Genomic DNA, 25,204 nt, shown 5'->3' on the forward strand with positions numbered 1-25,204 from the left:
ATCTTAAGGGTGAATTGTGGGAGATATACGAGTAATATGTAGTTTGAGGTAGTGATTTTTTATCCACTGCAAAAAAGCTCTTGGCCTGAATGTTTATTTCCCTTTTACGCATAAACTAAGTAAGAGGGTCACTTTAGCCAGCGATTTAGCATCAAAATACGGAAATGAAGTTACTGACACAAAATACAAGTTACCTACAGTAAGTAACTCACATTTCACGGAAATTACCTCTCATGAAGTTAGTTGTAACAACTCATTCATAACTTACACCACAGCCAAATATTTGTACAGTGCGTCTGCATTACTGCAGGAAGCGTGTTCAAACGCTTGTGTGTGCGCAGATCGCGCTCGTTGCGGCCATTGTCAGGCATCCTGGTATTAAATGCAGACAACACTGATTCTCATCCTTATTAACATTGAGGTCTTAATGCAGATTGCTCGAAGAATCCACTTCGGTTAGGTTGAGATTAAATTGTCGTGTCTGATGAATATGTGCCAGTTTTTGTGCATATTTGGATAATTTATAAGATAACTAATCTTATCGTCGCATCTTCAACACCAGATTTTTCTTTTCATTCATTTCATAGGTCTTTTATTTATCATGTGAGTCAATAAAGGTTCTTATTACAAAAAAAAAATATTCACTTAGTTACAACAACTTAGCCAATAGTAAATCTAAAAAATAAACGCCTCCTTCTACAAATTTTAAACTCAATGCGCCTGATCAATTTTTATTTAGGGATCTAAATTCAACAGTTCTTAATATTTTGAAGCAGCTGTAAGCTCGGACCTTGTTTAAAAATTTCACTAGGCATAATCATAAGACTACTACACACTATATGCATTGACCGTATCTTATAACCCGCCATGCGTTGATTTTCTCCCTATAATGAGATCTTGGAATTATTTAATTATCTCCGCATGCCATCCCCCTGGAACGTCATTAGCTATATTTTTTGCTAAAATCAATATCACATGCCAACGTAAATTACAAAGCACTTCCTCATAAGATTAGTTGAACCCTGTGTTCTAGGCATAAATAATTTGCTACGTAATGATGTAACGGTGCTTAGGAGATGCGACAAAACACCTCCAAAGATGTCATTATCGCTAATGATCTAATCTAATAGATGTATGGTGTTTTCCGACAACGCGGCCACAGTGTAAATAATGTGCAGTAAGACAAACGCGTGTGTTATAGGTTATATGTAGTTAGTTATAATAATATGTTCACGTTATATGTTATAGGCTCACCAAAAAAGTCTAGCGGACGACAAAGTTCAAATTACCGACCCTCGAAGTTCGAACTACCAATCCTCGAAGTTCGAACACCAACCCTCGAAGTTCGAACACCGACCCTCGAAGTTCGATTTACAGAATCGGCTGTCTAACACAAAAACCGTTGGGCTATTGTTACACTAACTTTTCCTAATAGAGTTTAAATCAGATTTATTTCGAACTTTGATGGTCGGTAGTTCGAAACCGGTCATCTGCTAACCTTTTGTGGTGAACCCATAACACGGATAGTGTTGTAAGTTAAGAATCATCTAATGCTTTCTTATAAATCTGTACATACTGAGAATACTGACTCTACATACATTATGGTAGCGTTTTCTTTCACATGCAGCATGAACCGTTGCTCCTGCATACATGTGTGTAGAATGGTAAACATGAGAAGTGAATCCGTGGTGCTGATCGTAAATACTTTAGATTTATGTTCTTTTGGTTAGGAAATAGTTAATGCCTTATCGCGTTAAGACCGCCTTTTAACCCTTGGGTGCTTCAACATTGCATAAAGATACAGTAAATGTTAAATGACATGCTTGTTAGCATGCTTAAAACAAGCGTACTCGAATAACTCGAAATGAGCATGCTTATTATAAGCAATTTTTGACTTGCATGCTCAATAGTAGCATGCTTTTGTGCTACTCGTAGTAATGTGCATGTGTACCTGTGCCTTTATATTCTCTTCTCTCATGTGAATTGTCTAATTTTAGATCTTGCTATTTTAAGCTGGACAAACTTTATATGAAAATCTAGCTTTAGTTTAATAAGGCCTATAGCATACTATTACTAGTAATTTGTTTTCAAATATTTGTTTTTTTAAAGTAGGTTTTGAACACACTTCCAAAACTTTCTACCTTGTTCTACTGAGAAGTAATTAAAAAATAAATTCCACTACAAAAAGTTCCACGACTGTTACGTAAGGGACACATGTCAAACACGTAATTGCCCTTACTGACATAGTAACTTACCGGTTCTACGGCATACTTTTACTTTAACGAACAGACAGATCGGCGACTTTATATTATTACATAGTTTTGGTAAAAATATTGACATTTAAAAAGGTGTCTCTAAATTGCTACGTTTGATCACATAATTTTAACCGCTGCTGTCGCAATATAAACTTGCTTGTATTCATCATGTAGTACAAGTATGTTTTATAGAACCTGCAAAAGCTTTGTAGGTTACGAAGCTTTTGACACTAAAGTCTGACACATTTTAGGTTGACCTAATGCAATGAACTGTGAAATAACAGAAGAATTAAAAGTGAAACAAAAGGTTTACTAGATACAGTATTTATTATATCATAAGTAACTTTTTCATTAACAGTAAAGCCAACTGAAAATGCGTTACATTAGATTAACTCTACTAAGCACATTTTAACGTAGCTTTGAGAAGAGGCAACTGTCCTTTTCTCTTTAAAATAAAATAGAGAAAATCGTTCATAATAAGTACAAGAAGCATATTATAATTCTGTGGTAATAAGTACATTACTTATATTATTATTCTGTGGTAATACTCAAGAACTAGAACTTTGAAGTCAATTAGGAATTTAATTGAGAGTTCACCAAATGGATCAAAACGGTGTGGATCAATTCTTTCTTCATGGATCAATTCGTCACACGCTGAATAAGTTTTCGTTCTCCCACTTAAGGCAATTAGGACAGCTGCCACATTAGCCAGTGGACATGCAAATTGTGCACGTGCGGGGTGTCTGATTCGATTCCGGCCAATTACACATCCCTTTGAGATGTCTTCATTAGTAGTGTCACGTCTATAATGGTTTTTAAATGGTCTCTGAGGAGAGTTATACTTACAATAATGCTAGTTGTGTAGACCAAGAGCTAAGTTAGTTTAACTCACATTGCCCACGCAGTTTTCTATAACTTTTACATTTGCAGTCTGTACACAGCTGATATTTCATTTTCCTTTCCTTACAGTTGTTTACAGAATTCACTGTAAAATTGGTAAAATGTTGAACGTAGCGTGTTTGCAAACGTACACTACATAACGTAAAAAAGTATAGAGATAGTCAAAATTTATTTATTTATCTTTATTAAAGAAACAAACAGCCGACGATTAGCAACCTTGTCTACAGTGAAAGAACCAGACATGAAAAAATATGGCTTATTGACTTCATCAATTGACATCAACCAATTTGAGCATGACGAGGTGTTAACAACAATATTGAACATCTGGACCTTATTGGTAGAGATTTAATACATTTAATGACGACTAATTTTATTGCGTTGCCGTTTGTTAGATATGTTATCGTCCATATGATACAGTATATTTTTCACTCAAGTGAGTCCGGTTAAAGCAATCATTTCAAAACATTTTTTTTATCAAAATCCTTTCAGTAGTTATTGCATGAAAGAGTTACAAACTTCCTTATTTATAATTTTAGTAGGATTTTATAACGTCTCTCATGCAAACCTCTTTCGGTTTATTGGGATATTGAACCCTAAATTCCCGCTGCTAGCTATAAGAGCTGTGTCATACACAAGGACAGATGTCTCCACTCCATCATCACCCCTGAACTAATCTGCTGGCTGCCATTGGTCACGCCCTGATAATGTTAATTATCAATCAAGTGAGATGACAATGACAGGCCGTGATGTGTCACTCCGGACCCGGGGCCCGTGGCGATTGCCGTGCTAATTTAATCAACGAGGTGAGATGTCTTATTTTTCTTTTAAATTGTCTTGAGAGGCCTTTTAAGACCTAGCTAGAATGCTATATGCCCGTTTTCATAATCAATCCCTAATTTTTGAGTGACCCCAATGGGTCACTTAAAAATTAGGGATTGATGGTGAAAACGAGCATTAATGTCTTAACGAGTTCAAAAAAATCTTCAATCTAAATTGGTACAGACTGACTACCCGTTTTTGTTGCAAATTCGCTTCTATTACAAATGCATAAGACTCCAGTGCATGTTCACTGTGCCGTCATCTGTACATAAGGCAAACTTGATGCCATAAGGCATTCTCTGCCAGTTAACATTTGGGCTGAACAGAAAAAAACCGTTTATGTCTCCAAGGTATAACTAAGTTCGGTTTAAGTAAACTCTCACCACCTTATTATGTTGGTAGCCTTAATAGAAATAATTAGGTAATTAAGGCTACCCCAAAGTAACCTCGCAGCGTTAAGTAATCTTATTAGTATTTTCTGTTACCACAGTTAAGTCAAACTAATGCTGTAACACGATTACAACTTTAAGCTCAAATTACGCTCTAGTTCGGGATGAACTTAAAGTAAAAATAGTACGTCTTTAATGTTGTATTTAACGTTCAGAAACACATTAACCGCAATGTCCATTTTGTAACAGGATAACCGTGTTTCAAAATTAATTAGGTTGCTATGAAATAGGTTTTTCTTTTTTCTCGTAACGTTCTGATTATTTTTGCAACCTCGTTCTGTCTATCGTTTCTCAGATGTCTATGTAGGCTATGTTATGATAACAACCTAAATTCGGCGTTGTTGCAAGCGTCCAACATAGTTACTAAGTAATAAAAGATTTTTCTTTTTTCTCGCAAACACAAGGATAAAGATCTTGTATTACTTTTCATAGTAGGTAGGTAGGTATTTCATAATCTATGTAGATTTTTGGGTAATGCTTGACTCTCATGTTTTGATAGTTGCTTTGTTTACACACATAACTTTCCTTTAATTACGTGGCTATTCAACGTAACGGGACTCAGATCTTTATGAGAAGTACCGCTTAATACGGTTGAATTTCAGTTTGTATATTTTATTCAAGTTATTAATAACTTACGATAACCATGCCTCTATTTACGCCACCCTTAAAAAAACAAAACAATTAATTATGTCAGCGACAGCGAACGCAAGTGAACCTGCAGCCGTGATTATCGATGCATTGTCACGCCCAAGAGGCGCCTGTGACATTGGCTTTCATACTGTCGCTGATAGCAGCGCGCCGTCACACGCACGCCGCACGCCGCGACGCGCGCGCGCCTCTGTTCTCCGCGACCGCCCGCCGGGCCCGCGTCATGCCCGCAGTGAAAGTCTTCAACATATTCGGTGGGCAGAAGCCACAACCGCCCCCCAACCCCGCCAACGCGCCCGTGCAAAAATTCTACAGGACCTTTTCAGTCGGTCCCGAAACGCCACCCGAACACAAGACCAAAGTGACCGCGATCGCCGCCTGTTTAGAAAAGAAAATCAGTGACGATAACGTGCCTAAGTTGAAAAATTGTGTATCTGTGAACGGAAAAACGGACGCTAACGCGCGACAACACGTGTACGAGAATGTAAACATTGCGAATGTGGAGCGCGACGCACTGCTCGACGAGACCAAAGGATATTCATCGATCTACGAAAATATTGTTATAGTGAAGCCGGCCAACACTAGTGAAGTTTCCGCTGAATCTAAACTTAACAAAGCGTTGCAGTCTTTCGATAAAATATTATCGGAATTTAATTCCAGTACATCGCTGACTCCAGATGTAAACGCGTCTAAAAACAGTTTCATTGTGCCAAAATTGCAAAAATCAAAAACTTGCAGCATTATTGAATCGCGCTGCATTTTGAAAAAAGCAAATTCGGACTCGCAAAGTGATAGTAAGACGCGAAGCAAAGTAGCACGTAATAACTCTATAGACAAAACAACCAGTTTGTGGAATCTCGACGACATGAAAGGAAAGGAACTTACATCCCCGCTAATGCCTTTGGCACCTTCGGCTGGTGAAAATATGAATTCAGATAAGTATGCCACATATAAAATCTCGTCTAAAAACCCGTCGCGGCTGAACTGCATTAAGAACGAAGATTTAAAAAAACTGGATGTTAAAACGAGAATATTAAAAAAGACTTTATCTAATCCACCGTCAACGCCCGTTCCGGTTATATCCAAAACGAAACCGGTGACGAAAAAACTCGAGAAAAGAGTGAGCGATCCAAAGAAAACAAAATCTAAAACATGTACAGATAATGGATCATCAAATACAAAGACATCTTTAGAAAGTAAAGAGGCGCCCAAATCACAAATGCAGAAAGCAAAGAGTGTGTGGGAAATTGGGAATGAGGTAATGATGTCTCCTAGCTTGGAACGTACGAGGTCCACCACTTCTATCGCGGGCTCTCCTAGCAAGATCCCGGTGATTAGGAGTCACATGTCGCACAACAAATTCAGCAGCACCAGAGCTTTATTTTCTCCCACTCCTGTTGATCTAAACAATGTAGACCAGGCTAGAGAGTGTGCTCAGAAAAAGAAACAAACTGCTCTCAAAAAACCTGCTGAAAAGTCCGAGCCAGGCAAACAAATAAGACAAAAATCTCAACTCAGTTTAAGGTCAGAAATAAAGCGCCAATTGGAAAAAGTTAAGAAAGAGCTGGGTGATAACAAAAAAATCCCTTCGCCGAAAGCGCCTATGAAAGATTACACGGAAGAACTAAACGCAGTTCGCGCAAAAATACAGCAGAGAAAAATAAACAAAAGAGATATAGTCATAGCAGCGTCGGAAACCAAAAGAAATGGAAACGACACAGATGAGGTCAATGCGGTACTGACACCTGTCAAGTCAATCGTAAAAAAATTAGAACTCAAAACTGCTATGGAATCTAAAGCGGATAGCGCGCAGTTCGTAAGTTGTAAAATCATCCCAGCCGTACACAAGGAACTGTGCGTTGCGAATACAACTTTCCATAACCACTTGAGCACACTCGTCGGCCGGCAAATAAAATATGTGGAATCAAGGAACGATTCGAAAATATGCTCCCAAGACAAAAAGCTCGAGTTGCATAAACATGCTGATGAAAAGATATCAGATACGCACTCAGACTGCAGCGACGACTCCGGGCACGTCTCGAACGACGCGGCCAACGACAACGACCCGGCGTTCGACAACGTGCGCGATCTGAGCCCCGTGCATAGCTCTATCGACGAAGTGGATTGCAAGATTTTCGACGGCCCCAAAGAGTTTGGGATAGATTTATCTGAGAATGCGAAGACTGTGTGTCCCGTGCGGCCCGCCAGGCGCAACGGGCGAGCCAACGAGGTCGCTAGCGGTACCCGCGCCACCGACGCTCCGAAAGTGGACGAACAGGTACGCGACACTGTTAACACATCGATAACAACAAATTACAGGTGCTGTTTACCTGCACACTACACCTCTCCTTAATCGACCGCGCCATAATTTAGATCACCGCAGATATGCCATAGTAACTAACGCTAACCGATCTAACTAGTCGAGCGAGATTTGCTTGAAAGCTGTCCGCACACCTGATGTCAATATTAAAGACGCGGGCGGTCAAAGACCCCTTTCCTATTCATTCGACGCTGCTTTAAATTTGTAAAACACGCATGCCTTCAGTACAGCAAAGTCGAACAAAAAGCATTCATACAAAATATGTATGAATTGCATATCGGCGACCGCTGATGAGTAACCGTGACTAGACGCCATCGGCATTGTTAATTCTGAATTTCAAATTAGTAAAAGGTCCTTTCACATGCCTTATATCATCGGCATGTAGCAGATTTTTCTATATTTAAAAATCGATATATTCATAGATTCATAGACATAATAAAATAACTTCATAAATAAAAATCGCTAATAAAATTGTATGCTCAGCCACTGGTTACGCATAATAGATACAAGATTATTATCGAATTTAATTTTACATAAGCTTCGCATTCCGTTCTTAATCCAAAGCATTGAAAGCTAAGCTTTGGGGTCAAATAGTTTTGTTTCGTGTCAGAACAGTTATCTAATGGTCGACCACCGATTGTCTCTTAAACGTCCAATTTGCATTAAACAACTATTCGTTTTAGGCGGTCATTTTTCAAATTATGTAATGGGCTTTTACGCTTGCATTCCTGAATCGACAATAAGAGTCCTACTGTGAACGTGTTAATTTATATTTATTGCTTGTAATATATTGGTAATCATCACTTCAGCCGAAATTACTTTATGGGGTTCATTTTTATTGGCGGTTTCACGTCACGCAACAGGTGCGCTGCAGGGGTCAGCTCTGGGGCCAGATTTATTTACGCTCTTGCTTTCACCGAAATACTTTTGACGTTTACCTTTTACGTCACCTGCGATGCAGTCTTACGTATAAGTAAATATTCGGCAATGGGTATAATTTTTCACGTAAAAAAGTAGGACGGCCATGAAGCAATTCATAATGATCGTGTTGTACGTGCTGTCGCTAAAAGGAAATCTAATCTCCACATCTTTAACGGACGATTAGGGCACGATCAATGTTCTTAATCAACAGAGATTAATCTGTCCATATTCTAGGCTAGTTGTCCACCTACTTGTCGAACTCGTTCAAGTACCAGAACAAGTCTTCAACACGACTTGACATGACAAAATCGCTAATATCTTATTTCCGGGCTATATTTATTTTTTCTATACGATATGTTACGTCAATTATGCAACTCAATGTTTGTTTATATCAAGTTTTAAATCCGGATAAAGATTTCTAGTCTCTCAACCTCGTTATTAGTTACCTGTCAAGTTCGAAATGTTTCCTTGGCTACGTGAAAAAATTGCACTTTTAGTTTCAACTTTCTCGTTGCTATTTGACGGCAAATATTACGTATAACTAAATGTTTATTGATGAAACTCCTTCGAGCGATATTTGCACAGTTATGAATATTGAACGGTATCTTTTTAACTGTATAATACGCTATCTAGACTTGAATTAACAATAGCTGCACCTGCATTGTGGAGCATTATTCTACTCGTATATTTGAAAGCGCATAATTTTAAAGTATTTTCAAGTTATTTTTGGCCAATTCAATTTATCATGAAAAGTACAAATACAATAATCGATTGTTTGGCAACAAAAAGTACTATGGCATCACATTTTGTCAATCTTATTATCTTTAAAACAGTGGTCATAACCGTGACTTAAAGCAACATTTACCCAATTACGTACAAGAAAACGGTCTCACATTACCATATAAACGCTCTCAGTCAAAATTTATGTTTTTGGACGAATCCCCGAGATATTTTATCATCTGGCACAATTATTGAGTAATCACCATGTTCACTTTTCTCGACAGTATAATAGCGCCCAGAACGCTCTTTACAAATTGTAAAACATGAAAGGCACATTCAGTTATTATAATTCGTCGTCCGAACACTTTCTATTTCGCGGCATTTACTCAATTTACGAGCATTTTAAGAATCAATTAGTGTCTTTTACGATACGTTTTAATTCTTTGATATCAGAAAACTAAATTTATGTGATGTAATTCTTCGGAATTTTATGATACACTCACTGTTATGCTCTTACTCGGTCACGACTTCTGAATGGAATTTGATATGTCTACAAGCTTCGAGATTTATGTATAACTTTATCTTTTAATTTCCTTCTAAAAGTTTTGGGTATTTTTGTAGCTATAGATTTCTCTAAATTCTCTACTAAGGAAACAGTTTCTCTACTGCTTGTTAAATCAAAGTTTACTCCCTAACTACTAACTTTGTAATGGACATAGACTTTATTTCCATTGCTGCCTCTTGATTTTTGCCTGCAAGCCATTTGGCATGACAATTCAGTTGTATTTCTTTCTTACTACATATTCTTGTATAGTATATCTTTAAAGTATACATTTATATAATACAAAACCATATCACCATTACGTGCACGTGTTTCTGGATTCGTTCGGCGTCCAGCTGTCAGAGATTGAATATATCAAGTCACGTTTGCAATTTCTAATAAAATTGCTTTCGGGTTTAAATTAGGCATTAGAGTCCACGGCTCGGGCATATACCTGATGCTCATCACGTCCTAGCTTTCCCTTCGAGGACACAACACAGAGAGAACAGACAGCCCAAGAACTTTAACTTTAGAAAGCCATTCGTTTTGGGCTATGTTCAATCGAAATTAAGGGTCGATTTTGGAAAGCTGCTTTATTTTATTGTCATTAGATGATACACTGCTTCGTAACGGGTAGTTAGATGACACACACAAAGCCATCAGAAACAGAAAAACAATCTAAGTTATAAAATAAAGAATCTGTCAGCACCGAATACATTATCCTATTAGCTACAGACTTGCGATATTTCTTAGTAATGATAAGTAAATCATTATGTTCCAAAGAAAACAAGGTATTGATGTAATTATTTAGTTTTTATTTGAGCAATGAGACGTCTGCTGTTGGCAAAATATTTTCCAATTAAAACTCGTATAATTCAAACATCATTTCTTATGTGCTGGCTTATTTCCCCAGGCTGTATCGGGGAAAGCCTTTCTTACAAATAACGGAAACAACAGTTGACTTGTTATAACAACGGTACAACTATTATTGGTGATCTGATCGACGATTGATGGAGATGAGATGCTCACTTGTCTCTTGGCTCACTTGTTCTTGTTTTTCTATAGTAACGCTTAAATCAGTCAGTGCCTGAGGAATGGGAGCGGCACGGGAGGGTTTTTGTAACGTCAAACGTCAGGGAGATTTCAGATCTCCTGCAGAATTAAATAAATAATCCTTGGATATAATAAATAAATAATAAATATCCTTGGACATTTTACACTGCGCTTCTAGTCCCAAACTAAGCAAAGCTTGTACTATTACTAGACAACGGATATAAACATATTTAAATACTTTTTTTTTGTAAATACATACTTATTATACATAGAAAACACCCAGTCCAATACAAACAAATATGTTCATGCACACAAATGTTTGTACTGTGCGGGAATTGAACCTGCAACCTCCGGAATAGTAGTCCGTTTCGAAACACTTTATGTGCTTTGTCACGTAATAATTATGTCAATATCACCCCTGTGCTGCTCTCATACCTCAGACACTGAGTGAGTTAAGAGCTGAACCTTATTACAAAAACTTAGACTGGTTAAACTCTGTTTAAACTAGTGTTCGTCCCAGGTTTAACTTTTTTGTAATAAGGGGGATATACAGGGTGTTAGGTAAATGGGTATATGAGCCGGCACTAGCCCATGCTAACATGGGCATATAAATGGTATGTTGAAGTCAGAAAATTGATATTTTCATTTTAATAATTTTCATTTTCAAACAAATCGGATTTTATAAAATTTATTTTGTATGAAAATTTAAAAAAATCAAATGATGATATCAAATTTCTGACTTCGTCGGTTAATATACCCATTTACCTAACACCCTGTAGTCTAACCCACTGACATCCAAATCGAACTAGTAACAACATAGTGTACAACTAGTCGTGTAATTGACGATGTCTATTCCGTTTCTAGTTTTCTTGGTATTTGCGTTTTGTTTCGCGTGTTTGTATTCGATAAGTAGAACAGTAGCAATAAGAAAATGAGCTAAGAGCGAGCCGAACTTGGGAATTGAGGGTTCCGTGTTCTTATTAGTCTCATGAAGGTTCTTTTACTATAAAGTGTATTTTTAAAGAAAGTTAGCCATCTGCATCTAAGTAATTACTACGGAAAATATCGTCAGAAGTTCCTTGTAATAACATTATGTTCTTCAATGGTTTAACTTAAATGGTATTATGTATTATTATGATTTAGTACGGATGACGTCAGCAGCATCTTATGCACATTATATGACTGTATACTGTTCACAGTTGTACCACAAACACAATACATAACTATGACTTAATTTTAACATAATTGTTGTTTAGACGTAACCAAACATCAACATGTTAAGCAATCAATCCCTAGAAGTGCATTAACTCATCGGACTACATTGTTGTTGGATAATAACACTTATTACAATTGAACAAGACACATAGTGTTAAGCTTGACGTGCTCACCAGTGACATTATCGTATTCTTGCTTAAGTTAAGCAAATCGAACGCACAGCGTCGGATAGAGCTCTGTGATTGGTTCGTGTGTCACCCTGTGCGTCCACGCGCACTGTGAGACCTCATAGTAATGTTTGTGAATACGGGCGTAAATGTTGTTGGATACGCACTTAATACCTACAACTGGACAAGATTTCACGGTGTTAGACTTGAGTTGCTCTTCTGTAGTGACGTTATCTATGCCATCAACCATTACAATCGCATTGGGCATAGTTTAATATAACAAGATGTCATTTTAAAGTTCTCTGCATTCGTTACACTTGAGGTCATGAAGTTGTTAGTTTGTTCGTTTCATCGAAATGACGTCCACTGCTGGACAAAGCCCTACATTTCTACAACGACCGGTCGGTTGTTAGTACACTTTTTATTTACCTTTCTTATATTGAGTTTTCAGTGAAATTACGTTTGGGACTCCAAAGCATTGTTTTTGCGACTTCAATTCTCACTGAGGGTATAAATTTTAATGTAATGTAACGTTAATACCAATTTTGTTGATCTGCTTAGTTTAAGTGGACTAGGTTTAGGTTTTGTTTCGCTTCGATGTCTTAGATGCAAAAGTGATTTGTTTTGTTTTCTTTATGTATTTGATATTCATTGGTGGACTTTTGGAATGTCAGTTTATTGTCCTCAAATCCAAATAAAAATGTATTAATGTAGTTAGGTAATGTTATGTAGATAGATGCCAGAAGCTATATGATTCGTTCATTCGTCTTACGAGTATATGCCACTTTATTTGTATGAACCTTTTCAGACCTTACTCGTCTATTTTTAGACATATTACTTCGCAATATCTTTCTAATCAGCTGTCCATTTCATTCAACGCACTGTAAAACCTTATTTTCCAAATGATATGGTTCAAATTCGAATAATACATACGACCATTGCCACAATGGTAGCAATTAAAGCTCGCATTCGCTACATACATTTTATTGCTTTGTCCGTCTGTCTGGCGAAAGTCGATTATTTATACAATGCGGCTTCCTGTCTGTAATATCTGAAATAATGATTGACTCGTATAATTTTTTGTGCAATACGTAATAACGTGTATTATTGTATTTATATGAAAGTCGCAATACAAATGCTTGCTTATGAAAGTTGAGCAATCATTTTTCACATGTGATAGAAGTACAGATCAGTTCTGACTTTGCATATGCATTCTAATTAAAATCAGAAACTTTTCTCAAGGTGTGTGACTAGGCTTTTTTCCACGAGCTTGCTGTGTTAAATAGGATAGAAAACATTGTTATACCAATAAGCTTTAAACAAGCTGACTCTGATTGACAATATTTTGGAAAAAGTGAATACAAAAAGAACTACATACAAGAAACCCGTTTATAACAGGTTCCAGAAGTAATTCTATTATTTTATTGTGACGCCTTATTGTTAAAAACTTAACATTTTACACAATTAAGTTATTAAGATAACATTAAACGTTTACATAAGCATTATTTACATTATATTTTCTTTCTAAACACTTCCATTGTTGAACAAACAATTTAAACTATTGTTTTGTTGTGTTATTAACAACTTATAATTAAAAACAATTCTAGTAAGTAGGTAAATACCAGCTGAAATACTATTTCCACGTACGCTACGTTTCCCTTCTAAAAGACAGTTGAAGCCAATATACTTAAAACTGTTAATAATAAAGTGTAATAAAAACAGTAATACTGATTGCTGGTTTTGTGCTTTTTAAAACACGGCCACAGCTGGCCGTAGGTAATTTGCTTTGTCGTATTATTATTTGCACGAAAATCTCGACAATTCACGTATTTAAATACAATATAATGACACGTGCAAAGACCACACATTGGCGAGTAACTGCGAGTATTATTAGAGGTGTCATTTGAAGGTTTTATTGCTGTACTAGCTTTTGCGTTGTCACAGATCTTCATAAATAGCCTACTAGCTTTCCGCCCGCAGCTTCACCCGCGTGGAATTTTGTCTGTCACAGAAAAACTTTATAGCGCGCGTCCCTGTTTCTAAAACTGGGATAAAAACTATCCTGTGTCCTTTCCCGGGACTCAAACTATCTCTATGCCAAATTTCATCAAAATCGGTTCAGTGGTTTAGGCGTGAAAGAGAGACAGACAGAGTTACTTTCGCATTTATAATATTAGTATAGATTTATTGCTAGGTTGTGTTGTCAACTTTTCGGCCACTTTGGGTGTCACGAACTATTAGACGCTGACTGTACACGACACTGCAAATCTATATCTATATAAAAGAAAGTCGTGTTAGTTACACCACTTATAACTCAAGAACGGCTGAACCGATTTAGCTGAAAATTGGTAGGGAGGTAGTTTAGAGCCAGGAGAAGGACATAGGATACATTTATCCCGTTCGAAATTAAAAAAAAAGTCTGCTTATTTATTGCCATTAAGGCGGAACAAAGTTCGCCGGGTCAGCTAGTATGGTATAACAGTAAAAACACCCAAAACAACAGATGACAAAAGAGGGCATAACGAAAGTGTAGGCCATCATAATATTTGTCTGGCACTCGCGGCGGTCATTACCGCGGCCACCTGGCACGGTCATTACCATCTCGTGTTTGTTACCGATTCCCATTTACCGAAATGATTTAACTAAAAAATAAGAATCTCGACGAAAAATCTATCAAAGTGGCATCCTGAAACAATTTGGAAATAAATGATTTTCATTCAACGAGCATTAAATTGATAAAATTTGAAAACTATACCTTTTTAGTTTTGAAACAGAGTGTTTTCTGAATTTCTTCGTACATAAGCCAACGTTTATCATCATATAACTCTAGAATATCAAAAATAATTTCAAAAGGAAACCAGTTATTAAGGTTCGAGTTTGAGTCCCTCACAAAGTCGAGTTAGTTAATGTAATAAATTAAAAATCATGTTCTAAGAAAGTTAAAAGGAAGGAAATAAAATATAACACGGTTGTGTGCTATGAATAAATGAAGCAAAATGTTAAATGTAATTATGAAAATTTTCCTGCTTTCCTTTAAGTATAGACCACGGCAAATGAAGTTTAACATTGTGGCATCTTATTTAATTGTATTAAGTTCTATTTTGCAACGAAAATGTAGTGCTTGATCTGCAAAACATGTTAACAACTCTGACCCGGACTTTCTTGATACTAAACAAGGTATAACGATTGTTAGACTAGTAGATAAATGCTTCAAATTAAATAAACGAACTTATTGTTTCGCTTATAAGGGCTTATAATAAGTGGTCTTATATGTGGTCCATTTGGATCGTTTTCCAATTATTCTTCTACGAGTATGCTATCGAGAAGTTATTGGGGTGCTTTCATTTAGAGTTCGGCAGGATTTTCATGAATTCCATTTTAGTTAACTGAAATTAAATGTCTTCAGTTTAGACCAAGACTTGACACTTAAGTATATTTATTCATGTATTTCTTATCATCTACCTTGATCCTTCTGAAGTTCATTCGGAAAAACCTTGAAGGATGTACCTCAAGGTTTTTCTTAGTTTTAATTCGATGTGTAGAATTTAATTACCTACTTTGTTATCTTGACGTCACTAAATAAGTAAGTTAAATCCGCCAATAATCATGCTCTGAAATATATTAAAACATCTTCCAAAGTCTTCTTCTTGTTGCTATTAATTTTTTATCTAAGATTATCTATTACCAATTTCAATTTCCAAGCCCGCGCCCGACCTCTATTCTGTCAAGTGCACACGCTTACAAAGTGCTCCTACATAATCAAACCTGTAACTTTCCCCGTTTCGAACGAGACTAAATCGCCACTCAACTTATCCAGTTGCAATTCTAAGGCCCGCTATACACGAACAACTTGAAGCAGTTAGCATCGACAGCTTCGAGCTGTCGACTGCTCTCGAGTTTGATACCTCCGTCCGCGGTCTTTATTCCAGTCTATTCCACTTTGATAACCGGAATTTGATCACCCAGGTGATCAAAGTGAACTCCAGGCGACACTTTGGTGTCCTTTGATCACCCATAGGTAAGATCACCTAGGTGATCAAAGTGGACTTCTTATCCATGGGCGCTCAAAGGACACCAAAGTGTCGCTTGGACTCCACTTTGATCACCTGGGTGATCAAATCCGAGTGATCAAAGTGGAATAGACCTTCCTTCCACGTCGCAAGCTTGTGACTTTTTGGACAGTTAATACCAACTGCTATAACAGTTATCAATGGCAGCTTCAATCTGTTGATTATGACTGCAAGAGCGGTCCGTTTGTTGATCACTGGCTAACGCCCGTATTCACAAACGATGCTCGCTTAAGTGAAGCAGCAAATCGAACGCCCATCGTTGAATAGAGCTCTGTGATTGGTTCGTGTGTCACCCTGTACATCCACGCGCACTGTGAGACCTCTATCCTTGGGGGGTAACCTGACTGACGGATTTAGATTACAATTGATTAAAGAAAACCAGTATAAAACTGCAAGAGCGATCACTGGCTAACTGCTCGAGCTGTAAGTGTATAGCGAGCCTAAATCGCCACTCAACTTATCCAGTTGCAATTCTAAGGTCGAACGCCTTTCTACGCGTGATACGGCGAGAGATACGCCGTGAGAAAACAGGCGAAACGTTTTCGATCTGCATACAAAATGGACAGCGGTAAACCACGTACCATTGTTTCTGTTGAGCATGCTGTTTTCGTTATAAGATAAGATTAGAAGGAAATGATGCATGCACTATCTCAATAATTTCAAGTAACTGAAGACAACCTTTAAAGTAAGTAACTAAGCTACCAAAACATATTTGATTAACTGGAAAGATACTGCTGCCAATTCTTAACCCCTAAAACACCAATAAAGGGCAAAAATTTATGAAGGCCAAATTATTACTGCTCTTTTTAAGAAATTACGAAAAAGTCCAAAATTATTTCATTAATTATAATAGGACAAATTAACAAACATGTAGGTAAGTACAAGTATTCTCTCAAAAATAATCCCGGCATAGTATTAAAAAAAAAGGTCGTTATCGTGCTAGGCATAATAATGTACGTAAAAAAAGTGCCACATGCGCCCAAAAAACGCAAATCCAATCACTTTATGTAAGTTGAAAACTTAATTTTACTAGCGGCAACCCTAGCCCTGTAATGACAGAGCCGCAGGTGGGCTCGGTAATGGCCGCCTGCGACTGGGTGGGAATAGTTGAACACCTGGAAAGTCCAGCGGGTAATATGCTCCTGTAATGCATAGACTTTTTAGTATGTAGTTTGACTGGCCTGGCTTATATTAACGATAACTTGATGTTATAATAGGGACGGTTGCTTAGATTGTCAGTGTAATTATGGATACCTACATTTTGCGATAAGTACCACCCAGCTAACTTTGGGTGCAATTGTACTTGTTAATGGTAATCTAAAACCACCACACCCACTTCCTTATTCCCCTATCTGCATATTTTTTGATTTATCAATAGATAACCCGCTATTTAACTATCAAATCCCGAAGCCACGCCACTAACGGTGCGCATAATCCGCGGAGCGTGTCTTTTTCTTGCACCCACCAGGCGGGGGCTCTTCCGCGCTTTTTCTACAGCATTGCAACTGTTGCAACGCCTTACGTCTTTTGTTTGAAAGGTCAGCGACCGGAGTGAGTTATTGGACAAACAAATAAACAAACGGTTTTCAAAACTGTGATTTGTGTGTACATAGACTTTATTAATTTACTTATTGAATAATAACAATAAACGTAACAAATGATTTTACGATGTTTTTGTTGGCCGCCTTTGATATATTGAATACTATGTTTTTATCGCTCAAGCCGAAAATTGGCTATATTATTACATCAAAAAACAATACAAATTTTAACCTGCTTGTCCGTTTAAGGGTTAAGGTATTCATAACATTTATTTATTGGGCTATCAACATGAGATGTTATTATGTCTACCACGTTCAACCACTTTTTAATGCATATTGTCCACATTTCCTCTCATAAATACTTGACTGGATTAAAATTGACATTATTTCATGTAATTTATGCGCCATTATCGTAATTATACTTGTCTACTTTGACGAAACTGAATTTTCTCATACTTGCCTACTAGTTGGACAGCTGTCGACTGATTAAGTACTCGTCAGACATGTGTCTTTATACTTTTGTTGTTAATATTGCATTAAAATGTAATTTATTCCATTTTATTACGTACTTTGTCGACTGGATGAGCCTTTTCATAATTTGTTCTTAAAAAACATACGAATATTATGGTTGTGTTTTGTTTCGTCTTTCATTCAAAGGAGTTTTGTCTTTGTTCGTGTTCTTGATTTAAAATATTTATGAGTTGGCGAAACTGAGTTAATATTTGAATTTCGAAATTGGAATCGAAGTGTAAACTGTCTGAAACTTGAAAAAAAAATATGGCTGTGTTTTGTTTCATCTTTCAATCGAAGGAGTGTTTATTGTTTGAGTTCTTGTTTTAAAATATTTTTAATTTCGCGAAACTGAGCTGATATTTGAATTCCGAATTTGGAATCGAAGTTTTAACGGTTTGAATGTTTAAAAACTCCGCGCTTGTTATGGATCACTTGTGAGCTGTGCGGGCGCATTCTTTCGGGGTGTCAAATGTATTAGTGATTGTTTCGCGGAATCACAATTCGCTTAAGGTTGGCAAACGTTTAGAAGATATAAAAACAAATCCTTATTTTTACATGTGAAAAAAGGAATAGACAGATACTTAGATTGCATGTCAAAACATTCCCAAGTATTATATTAAGACGCAAGGCATTGTAGAAAATATAATTTTACTACAAGAGCATCATTCGTGATTATTTTCAATGCGACAAAATTGCATTCCTACAACGTATACTTATTAGTATTTGTGATTTTGTACTCAACTTAGTAGATACTTACTATAGATTTGTTTCATCTAACATATAAAACAAAATAGTCAAATTGGATCAAAGATAGAGACTCTTTGATTATGACTGCAATGCGATACACTTCATCAATAAGTGTTATAATTTACCTACATACAATACAAATAAAATACTGCATTATACTTACCAAACAAGTTTGAAAATGTTCGTGTCAGCAGCCCTACAGATCATAGCCGTATCACGTACCGCGACATAGTGATACCGCGCGTGATTGTATGCGCAGTAATGAGGCTCTCGGTTTATAATTAAGCGTTTGTCCGTTTATACAATGTGCTATACTATCATTTTGCACGAGTGTTAGGGAAATTTTACTTTCAATAACAACGTGAGATGTGGGTTAGATGTAGGAAAACTGATCATATTTTAGCTGGTTACTGCGCCAGAAGGGGGTTGGGAAATACAACAGAAAAAGCTCGATTAAAGCTGAGAGAGCCCGCTCTACAACAGAACAAGGAGGAAACACAAGGATGTTACTCTTTGCTTTTGTACAATTTTTTGTTTTTTGTCGTGTCTTTTGTCAATTTATAAACAAAATTATCCTATTCAACTCTGATAGCAGGGATTTTAAAAATTTTGTATTAAAGCTGATTCTAAATATTCGCTAATCTCTAAATTATTATCAGAGACCTACTCAAGCGGCATCGTAAGCTTTGCTAGTGCAATATAAGTGATTAAGTGCCAGCAATAACAGTTTGTGAGAGAAAATAATGCTCCCTGACCCCAACTATGGATGATAACCCTTGATTCTAAATGCAGCTGCTGTTTCACTAGTGTAATTCCATATTTACAATGTCAGTTTAATGTGTAAATAAATGAATTTTAAATTGTTACAACTGTGACACTACCTATGTAGTCACAAATCTAGCATCTACATGACTACTAGCAGGTAAACATAGTCAAATAGGGGATTTTTAAATGGCTCAAACTTGGATGCAAGTGTGGTTTTGTTCCCCAGTAGACGAAGCACATGATGTCGTGCCCTGCGTGCCCAAACAACTGCACGCGGGAAGATTTAATGAAGGCTACTGACAACGCCACTCTTGTGGCGGAGTTTTGGGCTGACACTGTGTAGGTTTGTCGACACGACAAGAAAGATAGTCAAATAGGTACTTCGTAAATGCTCGCGGTCTTGACACTAACATTTGGCCCCAATGGAGTTCGAACCCGCTAAGTTCTCCTACTGACATCGTAGTCTGTACATATTCGAACCACCAGGCCAGTCGTAAAGTAGATGTTAGTAGTGATCATGTTTTTATACACATCTTGTGGTAAACTTAAGGGTTTTTTTAGTATCTTTATTGACGTGTCTTTCTGCATGATACATTGCTTGACAGCAGCATCACTTATCTCAGCATTAAAGTCATATACGTTTAAAATAACATACAAACGCCCATAAATCTTTATATTGTTTACGTGTGCTATCTTCATGCTTATAATTAGAGAAATTATTAGCGAACATGTACCTAATTATAATATTTATTGCTAACTGCGACTTGTGTACTGCTTATTTGCACATCAGACTATCCGTTTTCGTTGCAAAATAGCCTGTATTACAAGGAGATAAGATACCACTACATTTAGCTTGATTTGCTGTAGTTTGTAGCTCCTACTGATGGACCAAGATAGCAAAGTGAAACTCTCTTTTAGAAGTTTCCTGTGAAAGCGTAGGATATTCTGTACCATTCGGAACTTATCTTAATCTTAACTAAGAATGAGTTATTAATCTCACGATTTCACGAAAACCTTACATTAAACTTAATTTAATCTCCTTCATTTAAACTCCGTTTTAACTCCGAGTCATCGGAGGATTCATAAATTAACTGATCCATTCTAAGGGTTAAGGGTGAAGTCTACAGTTAAGATATACTCGACTCTATCCGTTTCATCTACTCAAATTGCAATACAAGCATGTGTAACAGAGACAAATAGAGGTACTTATAGAGTGCAATATCCTCTTGCAGAATACTGTATCAGCCAAATATTTTTCTTCATGTATGGTTCTAGCATTGAGCCACCTATTAAAGCGTTTATTTATTGATCTTTAAGTGTTAAAAAAACATACAGCTTTATTTTAATGCATATAGCTTCAAACTAAATTAATTATACTAAGGGCTGATTTTTCAATCGTCAGATAACTTTTAACTGAAGAATAAGTTTGACACATTGACAGTTTGAATATGGCAAATATGTCAAAATGACAAGGTTATTATTCAGTTAAAAGATATCTGACGATTGAAAAATCAGCCCTAAGTCTATTTAACTTTTTGTCGCCATCCTTTGTCATATTTTAAAATATCAATTTTATCGTTGGCAGATTCATAATTTTTCATGAGCAAGCTATACTTTCTATCAAGCAAATTGACTGCACATTTTTATGCCTCGAAGTTGACTGATTAGTATTTTGCTTTCTTCAACATTACTGCTCTAAACTGCGTTTTATAAGCATAGCATGCACAATGCACATGCACATCTCACTGATCTAAAAAAACTGTCCGTCCCAGTTGACTATTGGAGGGTAGAAGACATTTCTGTTATGTTGATGCTGATCTGAAGATAATAATTATGACATAACTGTATTAAATTATTGGTAGAATCTGATTTTGTGCCGTTTGTTAAGTGCTGAAAATTCTACATAATTTTAACATACTTTTACATCATGCCTTAAACCTCAACATACTCGTAAGTATCTTCCAAAAGAAGCTTCTGGAATCTCTAATTTTTGAATCGGTAGATAATAAATGATCTCATCTTTGAATTTCGAAATCAATATACCAAATTATGCACGAACTTTCATATAAGTTAAGGTAATAAATAGCAAACATAAAATCACTATCATTTAGCAGTAAAATACAAATAGTCATAATTATGTAATGTGATATAAATGGTGTCGCTTCCGTATAAACATGTGATAAATCATTTAATATGTTAAGTATCCATTAATTACTATGAATGAAACTAAACACTGTGTAAACAAGTATCATATTACATTACTTGGTCTTGTTTATTGGTTTGGGTTAACAAGCACCAATTTGTTCAGGTAAAAGAAAAGGAATTAATGAATATTATGGGGTTTTGTCCAGTCTAAAAAACAGTTAATTAAAAAAAGGCTTAACTCTACCTACTCAAATAAGAACTAAAGCTTTGGTTGAATTTCGCTTCCGAGCTATATTTTTTAAGGTTTTATTTTTGGGTTTTTGAGTTTAAACATTATATGTACACACAATTTACCCACAGAAAATTGTCAATATGTAATTTTCTCGCAGCTGCATGCACAATTGCAATTAAAATAAGCAACAAATAAAATAAAATATACTAGACAGATAATAGACCATTCACAGTTTGTGGTCAGCCTTTTTGTGTGGGAGTACATTATTTATTCAAAAATGCGATCTACAAATCTTACATTTAACCAACTTTCTCCATGTTAACTTCAGCATTTAAACAAATAGGTATTCTACTTGCATAACTCAAATGATTCATACCAAAGAAAGTAAAAAAAGTATTAGATTTCACACACAAATGCGTTTCGTTGCGTCACAGTAGATGAATAAAAAAAATCACGTGGGCTGCGTTCCAAATTCGTTTCAGATGTCGATCGTTTCCAAAATAAGACTTAATAAAAGCAGATCAAATGGAAACTACGGAGAGCGGGAACCATGGACAATTTGTAGGATAGTAAATCTTCCTTTTTTTAAAGAATAGGGAAACAAAAAGTGGAGTAGTTAAAAAAGTAAGTAAGTTCCGCCTTTCCAAGTTTTTTAATGTGGCATCGCGGTTGAAAATAAACACAAAAAAAGGAACTGTATTGGACATGCTGTCGGGAATGTTGGGGGAACATTTGATGATGATTTGTTTTAAATGAGAGCACGTTAATTCGATTCTATAAGTAACTTAACAATAACAAATGATCTTGCTCTGAAATCCTAAATCTCTAGTATTTTTGAGGGTTTAAACAACTTTTAACTAGACGGCACTCCTAATACAACTCGTGTATTATTGCAGTCATCTGTAGATTCAGCGTCAAATAGTTATGACACCTAAAGTAGCCAAGAAGTTCGCAACACGTCTTTGTTACATTGGATTAAGGTTGTGTTGTCAACTTTTCGGCCACTTTGGGAGTGACAAACTATTTGACGTTGACTATACATTCTGAACTCCTCCTCTAAAGGGAATATGAGACCTTTACCCCAGTTTTCAATCTCAGTTAATGTTAAACGTCTGGGTTAGTACATCGAATGGGAAATGGCGGACGTGCCCCATAGCAGCTCAATAAATAACTCCCGGTTCTTCTGTCGGTGGCCTTTTTAGCTTTAAAGTATTTAACCACTCGGACGGATTTATTGCTGCGAGTTTTTTTATCTGTGCCAGCATCTTCGTGGTCTGTCTAGGCTAGCTGCATACTAGTGCTTCCTGGGAACGTAGGTTTATGAAATTTACTAGTTCCGATACAACGTTCAGAAGTCGATTCAAAGTCATAAAAAATTGAAGACTGTATTTGGATTTATTATATTAATTATTAAACTAATCTCTCCTTGAACTTGAATCGATTCTTGATAATAGATTGCAGATTGATATTATTTCTTCTAAAAAATAAGTAATGCTTGTGAAAAGATTTACTCTTAATCTTTTCACAAGCATTAACCATATTCTTAGCTTCGATAAACAATATCCAAACCAGACGTATTAATACACATTCGGATATGCACTTACCTCGACTACCCAGTGTATTCCCGCCTACTTCGTTCAAGCAACTCTATCCGTCAAATTGAGCACTCCTGCGCTAGTAGCTCTTTACGGCTTTTTCAAGTCCTTTTGGTCCTTTATATTATTAAGTAGGTACTTTTCAACTATCTTCAGCATCAGACCAACCAAGTTCTTAGATCCCATAAACAAATACTATACAAAAACCAAACGCCATAAATAATCGTTTGCACTTATCTCGACTACTAACGCCCGCATTCACAAATGATGCTTGCTTAAGTGAAGCAGCAAATCGAACGCACAGCGTTGAATAGAGCTCTGAGATTGCAATTGGTTCGTGTTTCACCCTGTGCGTCCACGCGCACTATGAGACCTCATAGTAATGTTTGTGAATACGGGCGCTAGTGTCTCAAAACAAAATGTTTTGTGCCAGTGTGCTCCGAGCCTACTTAGTTCAAGCAACTCTATCCGACAAATTGCTACGGCGCAAGTAGCCCACTCTGTATATGGCGTATTGAATGGGCCACAATAATGCCACCTCGGCTACGGTCAGTGTAACGACGTTCGCCATTGATGAACTGACCGCTAGGGAAAGTGCTGATCCAATGTTAATTAATTAAATGACATATAAACCTGTAATATTAGGATTAAATGACATTAATCCACCTGATTAGTCAGGTCTGTTGATAAAAAAAGAAATAGGCCTTAATACATAAAATGCGTGGGACGTCCACCCACAAGGTGGACCGACGACCTGATAAAGGTAGCAGGAAGGCGCTGGATGCAGGCCGCTACCAACCGTGCGATGTGGAAGTCATTGGGGGAGGCCTACGTTCAGCAGTGGACGTCCTGTGGCTGAAATGATGATGATGATGACATAGATTTCTAGTTTATTAGTCTACACTATACTGCTAATAACAACTGTCTACAGTATTTTTGCGCACGGGTTATGCATAGCTTATTTTTATTGCTTTATAACCTAGAAACAAGAATAGCAACAAAAAATTGTTCTGAATTTGCTTTTATGTGTAAAAAATAGAAAAATTCATATCAATGAATGTATGAAACATGAACATAGAGATGATTTAATTTGTTGCCAAATATTTTTTTTTCTCTCTTTCTTTCATTATTTCTAATTATTAAAACATAACAAACATCCATTTAAGATTCATTCTCACAAGATAAAAATTAAAATAGAGTCCAAATATTTAAAAAAAATTAAAAGTTCTAATTTCTTGTCATATTCCATAGAAGATTTTTTTCATAAAAATCTAACCCTATCATGCTTTCAGTATACTGGCCTTGGTAACGTCGTTTCTCAAATCCCACTATATTTTGATGAAAGCGTGCCCCTTGTTCTTGCGAATAAGCCCCCATAATTATTTATAAATATATCCCAATGAGAATGTGACGTGCATCTTGAGAGACATTCTACTATGAAGATGGAAAATTCAAATCGCTATAACTTCTTAAAAAGCAAATATTTTCGATTTGTAATCGCACTTTTTTATGTACATTTGCTTATATAATCAGAATATAATAAGTAAAATCCATGCGCAAAAAAAAATTTTTTTTTTGTTGACCGGTGTAA

The 25,204-nt window shown here is 36.4% G+C and overlaps 2 protein-coding genes across 2 annotated transcripts in view; one reads left to right on the top strand and one right to left on the bottom strand.

The window, feature by feature from the left end:
* The window catches only part of LOC135082166 (piggyBac transposable element-derived protein 4-like), a 125,427-nt gene that overhangs the window by 17,550 nt on the left and 82,673 nt on the right, over window positions 1–25,204 (bottom strand). The gene's annotated exons all lie outside the window — the stretch shown is intronic.
* The window catches only part of LOC135082445 (unconventional myosin-XVIIIa-like), a 95,597-nt gene continuing 75,634 nt past the window's right edge, over window positions 5,242–25,204 (top strand). The window contains exon 1 of the mRNA XM_063977240.1: window positions 5,242–7,349. Coding sequence (XP_063833310.1) covers window positions 5,295–7,349 — 2,055 coding nt within the window. The 5' untranslated portion in view covers window positions 5,242–5,294. The remainder of the gene's footprint in view (window positions 7,350–25,204) is intronic.

The sequence above is a fragment of the Ostrinia nubilalis genome, chromosome 21 (genome assembly GCF_963855985.1).
Source record: "Ostrinia nubilalis chromosome 21, ilOstNubi1.1, whole genome shotgun sequence".
Taxonomy (NCBI): Eukaryota; Metazoa; Arthropoda; class Insecta; order Lepidoptera; family Crambidae; genus Ostrinia; species Ostrinia nubilalis.